The 18,079-nt window shown below is 53.9% G+C and overlaps 1 protein-coding gene and 1 long non-coding RNA gene across 2 annotated transcripts in view; both read left to right on the plus strand.

Moving 5' to 3' along the window:
- The window catches only part of NXNL2 (nucleoredoxin like 2), a 221,855-nt gene extending 215,388 nt beyond the window's left edge, over positions 1 to 6,467 (plus strand). The window contains exon 4 of the mRNA XM_045468473.1: positions 5,486 to 6,467. Within this exon, the coding sequence (XP_045324429.1) occupies positions 5,486 to 5,561 (76 nt within the window). The 3' untranslated portion in view covers positions 5,562 to 6,467. The remainder of the gene's footprint in view (positions 1 to 5,485) is intronic.
- A 3,794-nt stretch (positions 6,468 to 10,261) lies between these two features.
- Positions 10,262 to 15,107, plus strand: LOC123593165. The gene is made up of 3 exons (XR_006710161.1): positions 10,262 to 10,986; positions 11,736 to 11,982; positions 13,442 to 15,107. It is a non-coding gene; the product is annotated as an uncharacterized LOC123593165 (long non-coding RNA).
- The last annotated feature ends 2,972 nt before the right edge of the window (positions 15,108 to 18,079 follow it).

Raw genomic sequence — 18,079 nt, forward strand, 5'->3', positions numbered from 1 at the left:
ACCTTAAGACACTTTCACAAAGTTTTGATGTGTAGGAGGCCGGGAACACGAATATTAAAACAACAATCACAAAAGTGGATGTTTTTTTTCTATTATTGAGACTGAGCTGCAGGTCACCCGAACATCTGGAATATCGGCCACGAAGGGGACAAACGGATATTCGCTGCGGGGGTGGGGAGTGGGCAGGAGATCCCAAGCCAGTTCTCCACAGCCCAGAAGCACGGAGATGCTGGGTCCGTCCTCAGAAAAGACAAGAGAAGTGAGTCTGTCTTGCTAACCCGAACTGGTTTTCTGGAATTCAAACCTGATGCTTATCAGCACATCCGTGAGCTTCTGGTTGTGGGTTCGTTTTTTTCTTGACTTCAGAAAACCACGTATGAAACAAAAGGATTTGTGAAAAACACCATTAGTCTGAACCCCCAAAATTACATTTTTAAAAGATTTTTTTTAAGTTTAAGTTTTTAAGTTTAAGTTTTGAAAGAGAAAGAGACAGCGTGAGTCGGGGAGGGACAGAGAGAGAGGGAGAGAGAGAGAATCCCAAGCAGGCTCCACGCTGTCAGCACAGAGCCCGACGCGGGGCTCGAATTCACAAACCATGAGGTCGTGACCTGAGCTGAAACCAAGACTCAGATGCTTAGCCAACTGAGCCACCCAGGCACCCCCAAAATTACATTTTAACTTCCCTGTCCTAAATCCTACTGCAGAATCAGCAGGCACATGGTGGGATAGAGTTGAAGCCATTGGCATGAAGCCATGACTGCTGTTACACAGACGGGAAAATAGAGACGTGTGGGGACACACAGGGCGGCCAGCTCCGAACACCACGAGGGCCTCAGAGCAGGGACACGGGGAGCAGCAAATGAATCCAGGTCCCAGGGCTGGGTTCCTAAATACCGATTTCCAATCAGTGCAGCAGCAAGCCTCCGGAGACACGTCTGACCCCCCCCCCCCCCCCCGCCATGGCGGCAGAAAACACGAGATGAGTCTGGAACATTCTGTGGTGCCAGAAACTGAGGAAGTTCTCGGAAAAGAAGGAAAAGGCAACGAGGTGGGGCGCTCTGACCGAGCACAGGAGCCGACCTGGAAAATCCCAGAGGCCAAAGCCCGAGCGAGTTGAGCAACAAAATAAACGAGGAGATCAGACCGTAACCCGGAGAAGTAACCAAATATCCGTGAGTGCCTGCTGGTACAAATAAATGACTAAAAAATAAATAAATGGGGAAATGGCACAAATCTTCCTTCAAGAATTACAAATAACAAATCCATTAGGACTCAGGGGAAGAGAAAATCCCCATGAGCCACTGTTGCTGTTGGCAACATCCACGGCTGAGGCTAAGTTAGTGGGAGCAGGCAAAGCCTCAAAGTACCTACCACAAAATGGTTATTAATTACCGCGGTGGTTGTAACTATGTCCACAGATTCTTTGATCCGCCCCCGGGAGGTGGTTCCTGCTTGTCCTCCCCTTGAGTGCCAGCTGGCTTCGAACTTACGGAAGAGGAAACAGACCCCTCACAGAGACCACCCTTTAACCAGGAGGTGCTGGGACCGTCTGGTAGCCCGCAGCCCCCCAACACAAGGCCATAAGGATGCATGCCTCTGGCGTTCTCCCCCAAATCCTGAACCATGAGAAGGCGTCAGACAAACACACACCGAATGACATTCTGCGGAGTATCCGACCATCAGAGTCACGGAAACCAGGCAAGGCTGAGAATCCCCCAGATGCCAGGGGAATAGGTCAGACAGCAGATGCCACGGGGAATCCCGGAGGGGGCTCGGGGCAGAAGGAGGCCATCGGTGGAAAGACGGGTGACGTCTGAATATTCCAGACTTCAGTGAATAATGTGCCACCAGGGTGGGTTTCTTTGTTGTGACAAATGTCCTGTGGTTACATGAGATTGCACCACCGGGGACACGGGGTGAAGACGACAGTTCTCTGCACTATTTTCATGACTCTTCTGTAAACAGAAGAAATGAAACTTCCAACAAGGGGGTCGGCCATCAGAGGCTGGAGGAGGAGAGCCTATTGAGGAATCACCGCATAACCGGGCGTGTAAGGTGTACCCAGCATGCTGGTCCCCTCCCCTCCCGCTGTCCCCGTCCTGGGGCCTTCCCCCTGCTGAGGAAGCAGCCTGGGGTCCCAGCTCCACCCAGAGCGGTGGCCACCGGGGCATTTTTCCCTTAAGAAGGGTTGTAACTGGGGCGCCTGGGTGACTCAGTCGGTAAAGCGTCTGACTCTCGATCTTGGCTCGGGTCAGGATCTCACGGTTCATGAGTTCAAGCCCCAAGTCGGGCTCTGCGCCGACAGTTCGAAGCACCGACACCCGAAAGCATTCAAAGGGGGGAAAGGATTAAACAAAAAATAGCATCCTCATCAATGAAGTTAGTCTGAGAAGCAACTCTGAGTTTTTAGAAAGGTAACCAAGTTAAACAAAGAAGGTGGCCACGCTGACGTTCTGCGTGCTGATCTGTGGAAGCAGTGGGAGAGCAGGGTTTCTGCACAGCTGAGAGATACCCCTGCAGGACACAAGCCTCCTTCGGTTCCCGAGAGCCATTTTCATTGGCCGGCATCTGGAATCTGGCCTGCAGACTGGCCGCAGTTTATTTAAAGACAATAACATCCACACACACACACTCCCGCCCGCTAGGCGAAATTCGTAGGTGGAGTAGACGCTTCCCAGCATAGAAACGTTTATTCGGCAGTCCAGGCAGCACCCGCTACGTGACTGAATCCGGGACCGTCCCGGCTGGCCCCACCTGCACACGGCCACGTGCTTAGAAGGTGAGACATTTCGGGGCGCCTGGGTGGCGCAGTCGGTTAAGCGTCCGACTTCAGCCAGGTCATGATCTCGCGGTGCGGGAGTTCGAGCCCCGCGTCGGGCTCTGGGCTGATGGCTCAGAGCCTGGAGCCTGTTTCCGATTCTGTGTCTCCCTCTCTCTCTGCCCCTCCCCCGTTCATGCTCTGTCTCTCTCTGTCCCAAAAATAAATAAACGTTGAAAAAAAAAATTAAAAAAAAAAAAGTCTCTTATGTTTAAAAAAATAAAAAATAAAAAATAAAAAAAAAAAAAGAAAAATGCCACTTACATGCGCTCAGGGCCATGATCAGTTTAAATGGGCCAAGTCTTCGCGCAGTTAAAGCTCAGGGAGACTTACGCCCCTCGATCGTTTGCGTGCGAGACGCCCGGTTGGAGACTGGGAGAAATCAGTGGCGTGGCTCTTGGGTCACTTTCATCCCCAACGTTTCTAAGGATGAGCGTGAACAATGGTGGTCGAAAGGACCATGGCAGAGAGGAGCTCACGGCCCACTCAAGGCGAGGCACTGAGTGCCGTCTCTGAGATAGTCGTGCATCACGCGGAAGAGCTTCTTGCGAGGTGAGACCAGGAGAGAGGGGAATGGTGGCACGGTTAGGGATGGCCGGCGTGTGTCCAGTCAGCTGTACTTACCGGGGAATTTGTGCCTCGTAAACTAAGCCTACTTCCCTACCCAGCCTCCAGCCGGTGAGGAGGGTCAGAGCAGAAACTGGCAAAGTTCTGTGGGTTTTGAATTACTTGACCTGCCCTGGGCTCCCGGCGGTGTCGTCTGGGCTTTGCGTAAACACAGACTGGCACGTGACACTTTGGTGGAGTGACGATGCGTGTCGGGAGATGGTGCAGATCAAAACCTCAGTGTGACGATCTTTTCACCTCAGGGGCACTCTTGGGTGCTCGTGGCTACGTCCCGTGACCCATGTCCGCGTGTGTGCATGTGTACACGCGTGTGTCCCTGAGCAGACGCACCTGCGGCCAGCCCCGCTGGGCAATGGCTGCCGCCTGAGTCGTCTCCATGCAGCTCCACAAAGCACATTGCTCCCCGGCCCGTGGCCCTGGCACGGTGGTCGATTCTACGCATCAACTTGGCCAGGGCAAACAACTGCCGTGAAGGGATTTTTACATATCTGCATCATATTTAAATCAGTAGACATTGAGTAAAGCAGACTGTCCTCCATGATGTGGGTGGGGCTTGTCTAATCAGTTGAAGGCCTTAAGAGGAAAAAAGACTGACCTCCCCTGAGAAGGAGAGAATTCTGCCTCCAGACAGCCTTCAGACCCAAGATGCAACATCAGCTTTTCTTCCCTGGGTTTCCAGCCTGCCAGCCTACCCTGCAAATTTTGGACTTGCCAGCCTCCACAGTTGTGTTAGCCAATTTATTTTTTTTAATGTTTTTATTTATTTTTTGAGAGAGAGAGAGAGAGAGATCGTGAGTGGGGGAAGTGCAGACAGAGAGGTAGACACAGAATCCAAAGCAGGCTCCAGGCTCTGAGCTGTCAGCTCAGAGCCCGACGCGGGGCTCGAACCCATGAGCCATGAGATCATGACCTGAGCCAAAGTTGGATGTTTAACTAAGTTAGCCACCCAGGTGCCCCTATGTTAACCAATTTCTGAAAATAAATCCCTCATCTATCTATCTATCTATCTATCTATCATCTATTATCTATTTATCTATCTATCATCTATCATCTATCTACCTTGGCTCTGTTTCTCTGGAGAACGCTGATACTCAAGATCACGAGCTCATGGCACCTTTCTCTTGGGCAGAAGCCAAGCAGTGTCACCGTCAGTGACCGTGCCCCTGAGACACTGTCCTGGCTCTCCACGGTCCCCAGCCAGAGAAGGAAGTAGGGAACAGAGCTGCCAGGCTGCTAAGAGGAGGCAGACACAGCTTAGTCTCAGACAAAGCAGACAACAAAAGTTTCTGGCCAGAGAAAAGCCAGCATGGAGAGAGATAGCTGGAGAAATGGAAATCCCCTGGTTCCCCTGGAAAAGTGGAGTCAGAATGATGGCAGAAAGGGGCCACTGGCTGTGGTGTTCAGGAGCACGGGCTGAATCTTGCCTGAGCGGAGCCTGGAGCAAGGCTTCTTCTCTCTCCCCTGCAGTGGTTCTCGGGCACGTAGGCTCCTGAGCGCTTTCTGAATGTGGAGGGCTGTCTCGTGTCTCCAGGGGCTGTGTCCGTTCCTCACGGCTGTGAGCCCCTCCCCACCCGCCACCACCCTGCCCGCTGCACAGAGCCACAGACCTGGACCCCACCTGGCCCCAGGCTGTTGGTGTTTGTGTCTCAGTCTGGGTCCTTCCCAAGGCAGGTGCCCAGACCATTTGGTGGCAGTCATTCATTTGGAGGTGATTACAGGAAGCTCTGGGTCAGGGGGAGAGGAGGGTACCGAGGAAGCCGTGGGCCCCTGTGCTCAGTGCTGCCGGGACCCCCTCCTCGGCATTGTCCCGTGGCCGGGCCCCTTCTCCGTGCAGGGCAATCCCAGGAGCTGACTGCTCAGCCATTCTCCAGAGCTGTCTGCAGAAACGGCAGGTGGCCTCTGGGGTGGGCGAGGGGCCAGGGCGGGGTACCCGTGGGCGCTGCCCCAGCTGACCTCCCCCAGCAAACGTGGGCACTGTAACCCTCAGTTTTCCTATAAACTCCAGCAGCGATGGCCTCACTCAGCTTTGTGTTCCCACAGTCTGGCCCCCGGGAGCCCCCAGATGTACTGGTCACACGAGGAAGGAACTGAACGCCCGCAGCATCCAAGTGGCTGACGGAGACGGGTCACTTTGCTTCTGGCAACCCCGCCTGCTTTGCCAGCAGAGCAGAAACGCACCGGGAGAGGTGAGCCGATTGGCCGATCCACTTTAAGATAGTCTTTGGAAACACTCTGCTCAGCACTGATCCGGACGGCCGAGAAGAGAAGGGGTTTGCAGTGTGACCCCTGCCAGGGAAGACTGGTATCTCCTGGAGGGGGCTCGGAGCTCGCGACATTGGACCAGAGCAGCAGCGGCTCCGGGGACGGGCTTCAGGTGCGCACAACGGGCAGGGGGAGATTAGGAGATCTTGAGCCGTCAGCCCGCCTCCCTCTGCCCTTTCTCCCCCAGCATATTGTGAGGTGTTTCCAGTCCATGAGGAGCCCCAAGAACTCTGCAGTGAGCGCTGAGACGCGGAGCACTCGGTCGCCCCCTGGCCTTGCACCTGCCCCACCACGTTTCCGCCCATCTCTCGGGCGCCCCCCCCACCCGCCACCGCACGGCTCCACGGCCGCCGAAGCCAGCTCCAGCTTCCTGTTGGATTTGTTCCAGGAAGACCGGGCAACGAATTGAAGGAAGCAAACCTTGTATGAGAAAACTTCCCCGCAGGACACGGGATCAGGAGCTTCACACATTCTCCAGAGTCGACCGTGGCCGAGTTGTTCTCATTCCCGCCCTCAGATTCCTGGGGGGCTGGTCACAGTGGTGAGCACATCGGGGTCAGCCTAGCTAGAGAAGCACGCGTTTCAGGACTTGGGAGAAAGGCTGGCCCGGCGGTGGTTGATGGGACAAGGGCGTCCTTCTGCGCGGCGGGGCCCTTGGTACAGCCTGCCGCTTGCAGTTCGGGACGGGGAGTCCAGGAAATCGCCCCCAAATCGTACACCTGTGGACTTTGGCTGCTGAGAATTTATTTGCTTAATATTCTGCCAATCAGCTTGTCCCTTCTGTGTATCGTTAAGCACGAGTTATTGGACGAAGTAGGATATTTACAGTTATGCCCCAGTGATGATTTCTGAGCATTTGTTTGCTCAAAGAAGCTTGTGCATTTTTAGCAACTGTTTATCTTAATCTGAGGTTTGAGAGAAAAGAAGTGTGTGAGACCAGAAGAGCAAACATTACCAAGGAAGGAAAATGGGGAAGGACAAGTAGACCGCAGACTGATGTGATGTGTAAAACTGATAAAAATTGAGACGGAACAGTTGAAAACCAGAAAAACAGAGGTGAAAAGCAAACGAAAAAAAGTGAGAATGAGCAAGAAACGATGGAAAGTTTGGAGGGCAGAGCAGAGAAAATTCGCGTTGTACCACGAGCGCCGGGCGGGCACGATCAGAGGGTCCTGGCTGTCGCGGCCGCGGCGGGCTGGTGGGGTGACGGCTGAGGGGGCTGAGCGGGGAGAAGCGGTAATCCGGAATCGCAGCCTGGATGTTCTGGCTGCTCAAAGCCACAGGAGCTTATCTACTGGCCTCCCGGGACACCCACCTATTCCGAGGCTCGGGGACCACACGTCGGCGAACGACCCCAGGTGCGCCAGACCCGCCGTGCGTTATCATCCACGACCTGGACAGCGAGGAGGAACGACCTGGGGCTCCTCTTCCGCTCCTGCCCCTGGCTGCCTTGCAAGCAGCCTCCCTCCCTTTGGGTGGTTCTCAAAATGTTGTAACGCGTCCTGCAGAGTAAGACCCAGTGTGCTGCCTGAGCGCAAGCTGTGGGCGCAAACTTCCAGGCTTTGGCGGAGATGACCCCTGAAACGACGGTTTTCTAGTTTCACTGGGGAGGGGGGCTCGTGACCTGTGCTAATTCACAAAACCAATTTGCCACGATTCTAGCCAGTCGCAGGGAGCTTCGTATGCCGGCCTCTGGACGCAGCTGAATAGGACTCCCTTTCTAAAGACCGTCCATGGTACCGGAACATTGATCCTGGGAAGCATGTAACTTCACGTGAATGATTAAATACTGTAGGGATGACTCAGAAAATCTTAAACTGGGCGGAAAAGCAAAGGAGACAGTTGCCAAAAATAAGGCTGGGAGCCCCGAGGGTATGGATTTCTCTCCTGTAACCTGCGGGGACACAGGTTCGTGCCCCACTCTGAGGTCTCCGGGCTTCTCCCCAGAAAAGCCCACCTTGCCCTCTCTTCTCGAACAGGTGGCATGGAGAGCTCGGGGTGCAGTGAGGGCCAAGCGGGGCCCCGGGAAGCTGGACAGTGCAGGGCAGTGCTCTCCAGCTCCCCTTCTCCTCCGTGCCTAACACACACGGCGGGCAGCCTCAGATTCGGGGGCGCCCCAGGCACAGTCAGAGCACTGCCAGAGGTCTCCTCCAGCGCCTTCCTGCCGTACCCGGGGTAAAAACCCAAGCTGCTTACCCGGCTGGTGGTGACCAGCCCCTTGGACGGCCGCGTCCGAACCCCCCGAGCCCGCGAGTATGTGACCCAACATGGCGAAGGTGGTGGAAGGAAGCCCCTCAGCTGACTCAGGAGAAAGCACAGCATTCTGGGCTTTCCAGGTGGGCCCAACGTAATCCTGAGGGTCCTTGAAAGGAGAGGAGAGCATCAGACAGACGGCAGCATGGGGAGACCTGGCCCGGTGGCCCCAGAGTTTGAAGCAGAAGGGCCACCAGCCAAGAAATGCAGGCAGGCACCGGGACCTCGGTGTCAGGCTTTGGACCTGCAGAGCCGCGGGGTAACACATCTGTGCGATTTGAAGCCACCGAGTCTGAGGCCACTTGTCATAGCGGCTGTAGGAACCCAATGCCACGGCTCACAGGGTCTGTCCCTCTGACCTTGGCTTGCTTCCCTCCCATCTTGTCTCAGCATGTCTGGGCAGAGGACTGTCTCACTCTTCCCGGCAGGCCACACCCATTCCTACTTCAGGGCCTTTGCACTGGCTGCTCCTTCCACAAGCAGCCACAGCCACAGGCAAGCGCGTCTCCAGAGAGGTCTTCCCCGCCGACCTCAGCACTCCCGTTCTGACTTGCAGTGATTTGCACAAAAGCCATCAAACCCGACACACTCACCCCGACGTCCCATGACATGTGCGTGCACAGCCTCGAATGTGCTCACTCTTGGTCGTTTCTGTTTCTATCTTATTCCCACAGTCACTGCTTTTTCTTCTTTGCATCATCATTTCCCTTTGTGTTTCTTCTGTTGGTTTGGCAACATTTCATGGGCTCCCTAAACCTGGCCCTGGTGAGGACACACCCTTGCTCATTGTAGCTCGCGGGTGTCGAGGCTGGCTTCACGTCGGGCTGAGAACGGAAGGCCCAGCAGGCGCCTCCTGGAGACCCCGACCCCCAGTCTCACCTGCCCAGGGGCCCTAGCGGGGCCGTTAAAGCAAAGCGCATCAGTGTAGAAACACACTGTTTTCACTTTCCAGATGGTTCCCTGGGAACATGGTAACAGCCATATTTGAGATTCACGCCTTGCAATTACATTTTTTTAAAAAGCCACAAATACTTTGACATCACACATGTGGCCGGGGAAACAGCAGCTGTCCCCTCGCCCTGTAGGCCCAGACCTGGGTGGGGGTGCCCAGCTCCCACTCCTGAAACAAGAGGATGACCTTCCCCAAGAGACCCTCCGAAGTATTTGACCCCAATGTCTTGAGTCAAAGGCAGAATCATTCTAAGGAAAAAATAAGATAAAATCCACGGTGAAAGCCGAAGACATTGGTAGCAGTGACGGGTGCTTTACAGAATCCGGTTTGGTTATAAACGTAAGTTGAGCTTCTGAAACACGAGCGGGAAATTGGCCAAGACTTTCGCGAATAAGGAGACGTGACCCCTAGCTCCGGCCGGGTCTCCCGGCTTCCCCCCGAGGAAGGCACGAAGCAGGCCACCGTGTCTCAGGCCTCCTGGGAAGGGGTCCACGGCGGACTGAGTTCAGCGGGGCGAGCGTGCAAAGCGCTCCCGGCCACACCGCGTGCACGGCCTCTCTGGGGCCCACGGGCTCCGCGCCTCTTGTGGACTTAGGCCAAGTCTGCATGGGGACTCTGACACGGTTTCCCAGCCTGAGTCCATCTGATGGGCCCCCGGCGAGTGCCGACTGTGGCCCAGGGCATCCGCCCCAGCTCCCGCTTGCCGCGCTGAGGGGTCCTCCTGCTCCGGGGGCACTACCGTCTCCCGAAGGCCTCCTGACACACCAGCCTTTCCTGTCACTGTGCGTCTGGGCCTGCCTTCCTGCTCGCCGTGCCCGGCTCTGTGCCGTGTCGCGAGCGAGCGCTGGTCAGGCCCTCGCCTTGACAGATGTCCTCTCAGTCTAGGCTCTGCCTGCATAGGGATTCGGGAGAGGACACTGCTCAGAAAGTCTGACGCAGAAATCGTCTGCACGTCTCAGAGAGACACAGGGGGAGCGGGCTGAGTCGAGGAAGGAGAGCCCCAGCGACGAGCCCACAGGTTAAGTTGAACGTCTGGCTTCTGTTTCGCAGACTCTGTGCCAAGCGTCACGAACGCCCTTGCTTTGAAGGTCATCCGTGAAAAGTACCAGGATGAGAACCGCCTGGTGTCATTCACTCTCCTGACTGCACTGTCCGTATCCATCTCCCCAAAGTGCCTCAGAACTTTAAAGAACAGCTGTGTTCAGGGGGGCGCCTGGGTGGCTCCGTCGATTACGCGTCCGACTTCGGCTCGGGTCAGGATCTCGCAGTTCGTGAGTTCGAGCCCCGCATCGGGCTCTGTGCTGACAGATCGGAGCCTGGAGCCTGCTTCCGATTCTGTGTCTCCCTCTCTCTCTGCCCCTCCCCTGCTTTGTCTCTTTCTCAAAAATAAATAAAAACATTAGAAGAATTTTTGAAGAGCAGCTATGTTCAGAGTGCCAGAAAGCTGTCTCGAGCTTTGCCGTGGTATAGTTTTTTCCACATTGATGAGACACTCTGCCCAGCCACCGCCTCTGACCGTGCTTCCTGTATCCAAAGTCATGGCCAGTAGAGCATCCGCGTTCAGGTGGTGGTTAGGAGGAGGGCATTTCCCTAGACCACCAAGCCAGGGTTTTGCCCACTTCCCTCCTGCGGGCCTGCCTTGGGAATTCCTGGACGGTCTGCGGGCCACCGACCGGTGACTTGTAGTAACTCCGAGGCCGGGGGCCGGAGGAGCCCGCCCCAGCTGACCACATCCTGCCCTGGCCCAGGGCATTCTGGGAGCTCTGCTGTTGGGCCCCGGCAACCGGTCCAGCCTGGGAGGGGAGTCTCCCTCCCTCTGCCCCAAGGGGGAGTGCGGACCGGGGCCAGAGGGTGCCTGCATCTTCCTGGGAGCCACCCAGGGTCCTGTCACCAGAACCACACAGCCGTGTACCCACCTGTCCCCTTCACTCGGCCTGTTCCTCCTTGGAATGCTTTTACCCATAACGCACCTCAGGGCCAACACTTTTACCTAATTACCTAATTAGGACAGCTGAGCCCTGGCCTGTCACATTCCTGCCAAGGAGAGGACGATGGCCGGGCCCGGGAGCCAACGGTAAGGCTGGCGTGGGCTGCTTCCGTAGAGTTCCTCCCTTCCAACGGGAGGGAAGTAGAGGTCCAGGGCAGAGCTGGTGGGTCGGTGGCTGTGACATGGGAGCGTGTACACGTCCCTTCTGGTTTCTTCTGTTTCCTGAGTGGAAGAACAAAGCAGGGGGTGACGGAAAGGGCGCGGGCATCTACGTGTGGAGGGGAGCTGGGGAAAGGTTGTCTCCGAGCAAGGTGAACAGGGGGCTGGCAGCTGAGGCCTCTCAGGGCTACAGGGGTGTCAGCAGGAGCTCTGGAGTTCTCCCCGCCCGCCTTTGGCCGCTCGGCCAGTGGTGCCGTCAGCACAGGGTCTGGCTGAACTGCTCCCAGGACCACACAGAGAGGGTGGAGTTTGGGAGGGCTGGAGCGAGGGGGGCGGGGGGGCTGACTGTGGGAACGGACTTCTTCCTCCCTGGGGAGAGGCCAGGACACTCGGGAGACAGACGCAGCAGCCCCAAGCGACATCCTGATGCAGGACCGGCAGAAGCCGGCAGCGTGAGCAGGAGAGTGAGGGGAGCCATCCAAGCACAGGGACATGAAGCCCTGGAGGGTGGGAGGCTCGAGATCCAAAGGGCGTGGGACGACCCGTACCTCCTCCAGCAGATTGGGACGCAGGCTCGGGTGACCCAGACCCGGTTCGGCAGCCCCCAGCCCCGCTGCCCAGGACTGGATGCTGCAGGGCCCCGAGGCTCCAAGTCTGCGTTTCTCCCGACCTCCCAGTGGTGCTGAGCTCTGTCCCCGCTCTGGGAGAAGGTCTCGAGAGCAGGATCTGCCACCAGGCTCACCTGCTGCCTGACACCAGCCAGTGGAACACGCCTCGTAGCTCTCTGGATGTCGACAGATAATGTACCTGTTTATAGAGAGCAGCCGACCGGAAGCACAAGTCACCATGTCTGTGAGCCTCCCGGTGAGCGACCACAGCATTGTCCACGCCTGCCAGGCCACCTGCCGACCCTGCGGCTCAGAGGTGAATGTTCTGGACAACCCCCCCCCAGGGCTGCCCCCGGCCCTCTGCCTGCCTTCTCCATCGAGGCTGCAACAGGGAGCCCCTCCCAAGAGCAGAAGGCATGGCCACCACGTGAGCTCACATGCCCACTGGGTTGGGACACCCGCCTGCTTCAAAGGCTGCAAAGGCCCAGGCCTTCCAGGACAGCTGGAAAATCCTTGGCGTGACCACTGGCAGGTCTGACCCTTCCTGCCACTTTGCCAGCTGGACCCCTCGCCCCCGCCCTCACACCCACAGACCTCAAGCCATTTCTACCTGTGTGTGATGCCCAGAGGGCACATGCTATCTGGGCTTGGAGCCCACCCCGCCACCCTCCCCCACTGTGCCCTGGGTGAGAGCCGCCCTAGAGGGTGTCGTCCTCACTCTATCAGTTATTGGCTCTTTGAGGACAGACGTTTGGTCCTGTTCTGGCCTGCCACCACGATGGTAGCTGGTGGAGCGAATAAAATGTAAACAAATGACAGGTGAGAGGGAGGGGGAGCATTTCGTGTCCAAGCCCTGTTTTCTGGATCTTTCCAGGCCCTGGAGTTTACTCTCTACCTGACACAGTGCAGGGAAAAGCGGGACTGGTGACATCACCGGGTCTTTATCAAAGCCCAAGGAGGCAGAGCATGAGCCTGTGAGTGAAGCTAATCTTCAGCTGGAAGGATGCTGGAGGGCAGCTGCTGTCCTGGAAAATCAGGCGAGTGTGGTATAAATGCCACACGGGTGTTGGAAAATTCTAGGCTAACACAGAAAATTCTTTGCTTCATTGTAATCCAAATCAAGTAAGATTCAGAGGGGGAAGAAAGTAAGGGAGTTTTCATCTTAAATTGTCTTTCAACACAGTGTACAGGAAATGGGGTGAAAATACAAGAGACAAAGTGGTAACTGCAGAAAAGCTTTAAACATCATCCTCAGACCCTCCGGGCATCAGAAATGACGGCCAAGCGAGGAGCTCAGGGGGTGCCAGGTGGCCCCCAAACTCTGCCTGCAGAGAACCGTGTTGTCTGGACCTGGGGACTCTGCTCCACACATGTGCACACACAGGCTTCACACACATGCACACACACTCACAGACACAGCACAGCCACACACAGACACACATCCACTCATCCAGACACATACACACTTATGTACACATAGAGACACAGACACAAGCACACTCACACACACACACACACACACACACATGCACACTCATGCAAACACGCAGGCACACACAGACACACACAATGACAGCATTGGGAATGACCGAGTGGGAATAGCCAAACAGGAAACCGATGGAAGAAGGCAGGGCCTCTCCCTGAGCCTCCCGCACAGCCGCCATCCCGAGACTTTCCCTCTCAGGCCTCCTGGGATTTGCCTCCCTGGGTTGGATTTCTCAGGTTCAGGGCCTAGGCTTATCTCTTCCTTCACTTACTCCCTTGTTTTGCTGCAGGTGTTTTTGCAGGTAGCTCCCCAAGACAGTTTGAATTCTTGCTGCGTCTGAGAAGAACATCTCTGTGACTCCCTCGGACATGGTGGTCAGTTTGGCTGGGTATAGAATTCCAGGCTCCATTCCAGAAACTGTTTTCTGGAGTGGCTGCACCAGTTACATTCCCACCAGAGTGACTCAGTTTCTCTGCACCTTTGCCTTCACCAGCTTTCGTTCTCCAAGGTCATCTTACAAACATTTTTGGTCCACGCATATGTTTTTGTTTTTGGATATCCAGTCGCTGCTGCCTCATGTGTTGAAAAGACAATTCCTCCTTCACTGAATTGCTTTTGCAAATATCTGTCAAATATCAATTAACCATTCCATGTGGGGCTATTTCTGGGTTCTCTGTTCTATTGATTCACATGTCTTTCCTTCTGCCAACACCATGGTCTCGATTAATGTAATTATATAGTAAGTCTTGAAATCTGGTACAGTGACTCCTCCCATTTTATTCTTTGTTTCCAGAATTGTGTTAGCAATCTTAATTCCTTTGCTTTTCCGTATAAACAGAATAATTTTGAATATTTAGAATAACTTAGAATAATTTTGTTTATTTCTGCAAAAAAAAATTTACTGGGGTTTTGTTAGGAATTGTGTTAAACCTGTATATCACTTTTGGAGAATAGACTCCTTTATTATGTTGAGTTTTCTAATCCATGAACATGGTATGTCTCTCCATGTATTGAGATCTTTGATTTCTCTCTTCAGTGCTTTGTAGTCTTCAGCTTGTGCCTGTTTTGTCACATTTGCACCCAAGAATTTCATTTTTTTAGTGATTTTAAGTTGCACTGCATTTTTAATTTCAGTTTCCATCTGTTCATCGATAGTATAGAGAAAAACAATTGATTTTTGTAAGTTGATCTTGTATCCTGTAGCCTAGTTTATTAGCTCTAGGAATTTTTATTTGTGTATTTTCATAGATTCCTTAGGATTCTTAGGAGGACCGCCACCATCATGCTATCTGCAAATGAAGGCACTTTTGTTTCTTCCTTTCTGGTCTGTATACATTTTATTTCCTTTATTTTCTTTATCTAGGACTTCCAGGACAATGTTGAATACAAGTGGTGAAAGAGGGCATTTTGTCTTGTTCCTGGTCTTAGAGGAAAACATTCAGTCTTGCATCAAGTATGATGCCAGCCATAGAATTTCTATAGATGCCAGATGCTCTTTTATCAAGTTGAGGATTTACTCTACTCCTAGTTTTTTGAGGATTTTATCATAAATAGATGTTAATTTTGCCAAATATGTTTTCTCCATCAATTGATATGATTATATGGTTTTTCTTCTTTAGGCTGTTCATATTACAGATTGTATTGCTTGATTTTTGAATGTTAAACCAACATTCATTCCTGTAATAACCTCAATTTGGTCATGGTAATTGTAACCTCCATGTAATGCTGAATTCTACTTGCTACTATTTTATTAGGAATGTCTGTGTCTATACTTATGAGGAATATTGGTCTGTGGTTTTCTTCTTCCATGCCATCTTTGTCTGGTTTTGGGATAGGATAATTCTTGCTTTGAAAATGATTTGGAGGGGTGCCTGGGTGGCTCAGTCGGTTAAGCGCCCGACTTCGGCTCAGGTCACGATCTCGCGGGGGGTGGGTTTGAGCCCTGCGTCGGGCTCTGTGCTGACAGCTCAGAGCCTGGAGCCTGCTTCTGATTCTGTGTCTCCCTCTCTCTCTGCCCCTCCCCCGTTCATGCTCTGTCTCTCTCTGTCTCAAAAATAAATAAACGTTAAAAAAAATTTTTTTAAATGATTTGGAAAATCATTTTTTATTTTCTGAAAGGGATTTTTGGAATTAGTATTATTCATCCTTTTTTTTATATGGCTTGGTAGAATTCTTCAGTGAAACCATCTGAACTGGAAGATTACTTTTTTGAGATCTCAGAAATTATGAATTCCACTTCTCAGCCTGTGTACTTCCTATTGGAAGAATTACGGACATTTGTGCTTTTCAAGGAACTGGTCCATGATATCTAAGTTGTCAAACGTATGTGTGTCGACTTGTTCATAGTCTCTCCTTATTATCCTCGTAAGGCCCTCTGGGTGTGATACCTTCCGCTTCATCCCCAAGATTCACTTCTGTCTGATCCCGTCTTGCACAAATTTGTCAATTTATTGATCTTTCAAAGAACCTCCTTTTGCTTCACTGATTATTTTTCTGTTTTAATTTAATTAATTTCGACTGATTTTCTTTTATCCTTCCTTCCACTTGTTTTGGAGTTTCTTCTGCCCCTCTTCTTGTTTCATGAGATGAGAGCTTCGATGATTGATCTGAGACTTTTCCTCTTTTCTAAATGCAGCTTTTGAAAACATCTTTTAATCAAGGAGAAGGGTTTGTGCACGGCTTCAATTAAATTAATAAAGAAGGAAAGCTTTTCCCACGTGTGCATTTTGTAGAAAGCTGCAAACTTCTATGATCCATTGAAATACCCAGATAGTTAACGTGGTCCCCACTGACTGTGGTGCAACGTACCATTTTCCAGAGGGGGACTCTGACACGCAGAAATTCAAGTGTCAGAGGAATTAAGAACGACAGTAGGAGCAAGTCCCCCACTCCTCTGCCCACCACCACCCTCCAGCCTGCTCTAGCCATGCTCACAGGCTGAAGTAGGGGCCGTCCTTAAAGGATCCGGGTAGATTCCATCCAGTCTCCCCAAACCGGCCACTCACAGTCCAGAATGGAGAGCAGATGTGGGGGCTGGCCAGAGTGAGGGTCTGTGGATGGTGTCCATCCTCCCCGCCCTCCTGCTCCAGCCAAGAGCAGTGGAGGGAGCGGCCCCTGGACCCCTACGCAGGCACCCCACAGGCACCCCAGGTACTGGTCGTTTGTGCAGTAAGTTCAGGCCAATGTGCTTCAAGAAGGTTGCAACCTCCAAAGGGCCAAATTAGGTCAAGAAAGTCCAAGTTGGGGGGGCGTTCTGCCACTTACTAGCTGTGTGACTTTGGGCAAGTGAACGGCAATCTCTGTGCCTCGGTTTCCTCATCTGGAGAATGGGATGGTCCCAGTCTTGGGGGCTGGGTCTCCTGGTGTGGTTAAGGAGTGATTCTGTGTGAAGGTCTGGGGCAGGAGTGAGCACCAGGCCAGCGCTGATCTCCACTCTCACGGTCTCATCAAACCCCTTCGGTCCTTTCTGCTCTAAACCCACAGGCCTTTGATGTTGGAGGAGTGAGGAAATCTGCAATTACGGTTACCTTCTTCCATGGTCGCCCCGTGTCCCCACCCCCACCCCCAAGCAAACCCTCTCTCAGCCACGAAAAAGCAAAGTAATTCAGCGCGGCTGCAGACACTCGTTCACAGAGCCAGGAGCACGGGAGGAGTGCACAGAACCGGTCCGAGCAGAGCACGGACAGGTCTGCACACAACCACGCCGAGGGCTGCACGCTCTGTGAGCGACTGAATAAACACAACCGGCGTTTTTGTTGGATTGCGCTGCAGACGGTGTGCGCAGACAGGCTTCCTAAGCGGAGGCCGCGGCTCCCGCAAGCCGCTCCCCACCCCACGCCCCCCCCCACCCCGTCTTGCAGGAGGGGCATCTGCGAACACAGGGCACTCTTTGGACTAATAGGACTACAAGCGTCCAAGGGCTGCTGCCCACCCGGCCCCCCGTTTGTGGGCTTCAGCTGCAGACGCCGCTGCCAGCCCTCGGACCACTCTCAAAATGGGACGGGATCCGGGGCGCCTCCCTTCCCCACCCCCCACCCCCAGCCCATCCTTTCTCCTCCGGCTCCCAGAACACACAGTCTTGCAGGAAAGCATGTGCATGCACAGCGCACAACCTCATCAGATCGCCTCCCCAGGCTGATTTCACACTTCCCCGTCTGCTCCCACTGAACCTTCTGCCCAGCCGACCACCAATTCCGAGGCTCCCACACCCACTTTGGGTCTGGTCGCTTGCTAGAACCACCCACAGAACCCAGGGAAACACTTTATGGATGTCTCCGGGCTTATTTCAAGGGGTGCAATTCAGTGGCAGCCAAAGGGAAGAGACACACAGGCAGGGGAGGGGAGGGGGCCCAGAGCTCCGCGTGTCCCTCCCAGCACCAGCCCGGGGTGTTCACACCTCCCCGGGGATGGGGGCGGGAGACCCGCAAATGCCAGCCCTCTGATCACAGGGCCGGTGTCCCCGTCGTCCGGCCCCATCCTGAGGCGGTTGTCTCCCCCAGCCACCTCCCCCAGTCATCTCATTAACATACAAGAGAAAATAAACTGAGGCTTTTAGGAGCTCTGTGCGGAGAAAAAAACAAAGACCAAATATTTATTTTGTATTTTACCCGAGGGTCCACGTGTTCATGTTCCGTGGAGGGTCCCTCACAGTGCAGTTCCTCTGTGCACACACAGCTGTACACGTGCACACACAGACACACGTGCACACACAGTCGCACACTTGCACGAACGCAGACACACTACTTAGGTGCCCGTACAAAATAAATGTGAACAGAATAGTCTCGGGATCTCCGCTGGCTCCTGGCTGACCGCGCAGCGTGGGAGGCGAAAGGCAGGTGTGACTGAGGCAGGGAGACGGGTCGCCAAGGTGCTAACTGCGGAAGCCACGATGAACGCATGAGGTTCAGCTTCGCTCGGTGTCTGTCGG

This window comes from Leopardus geoffroyi, chromosome D4 (assembly GCF_018350155.1).
Source record: "Leopardus geoffroyi isolate Oge1 chromosome D4, O.geoffroyi_Oge1_pat1.0, whole genome shotgun sequence".
Taxonomy (NCBI): Eukaryota; Metazoa; Chordata; class Mammalia; order Carnivora; family Felidae; genus Leopardus; species Leopardus geoffroyi.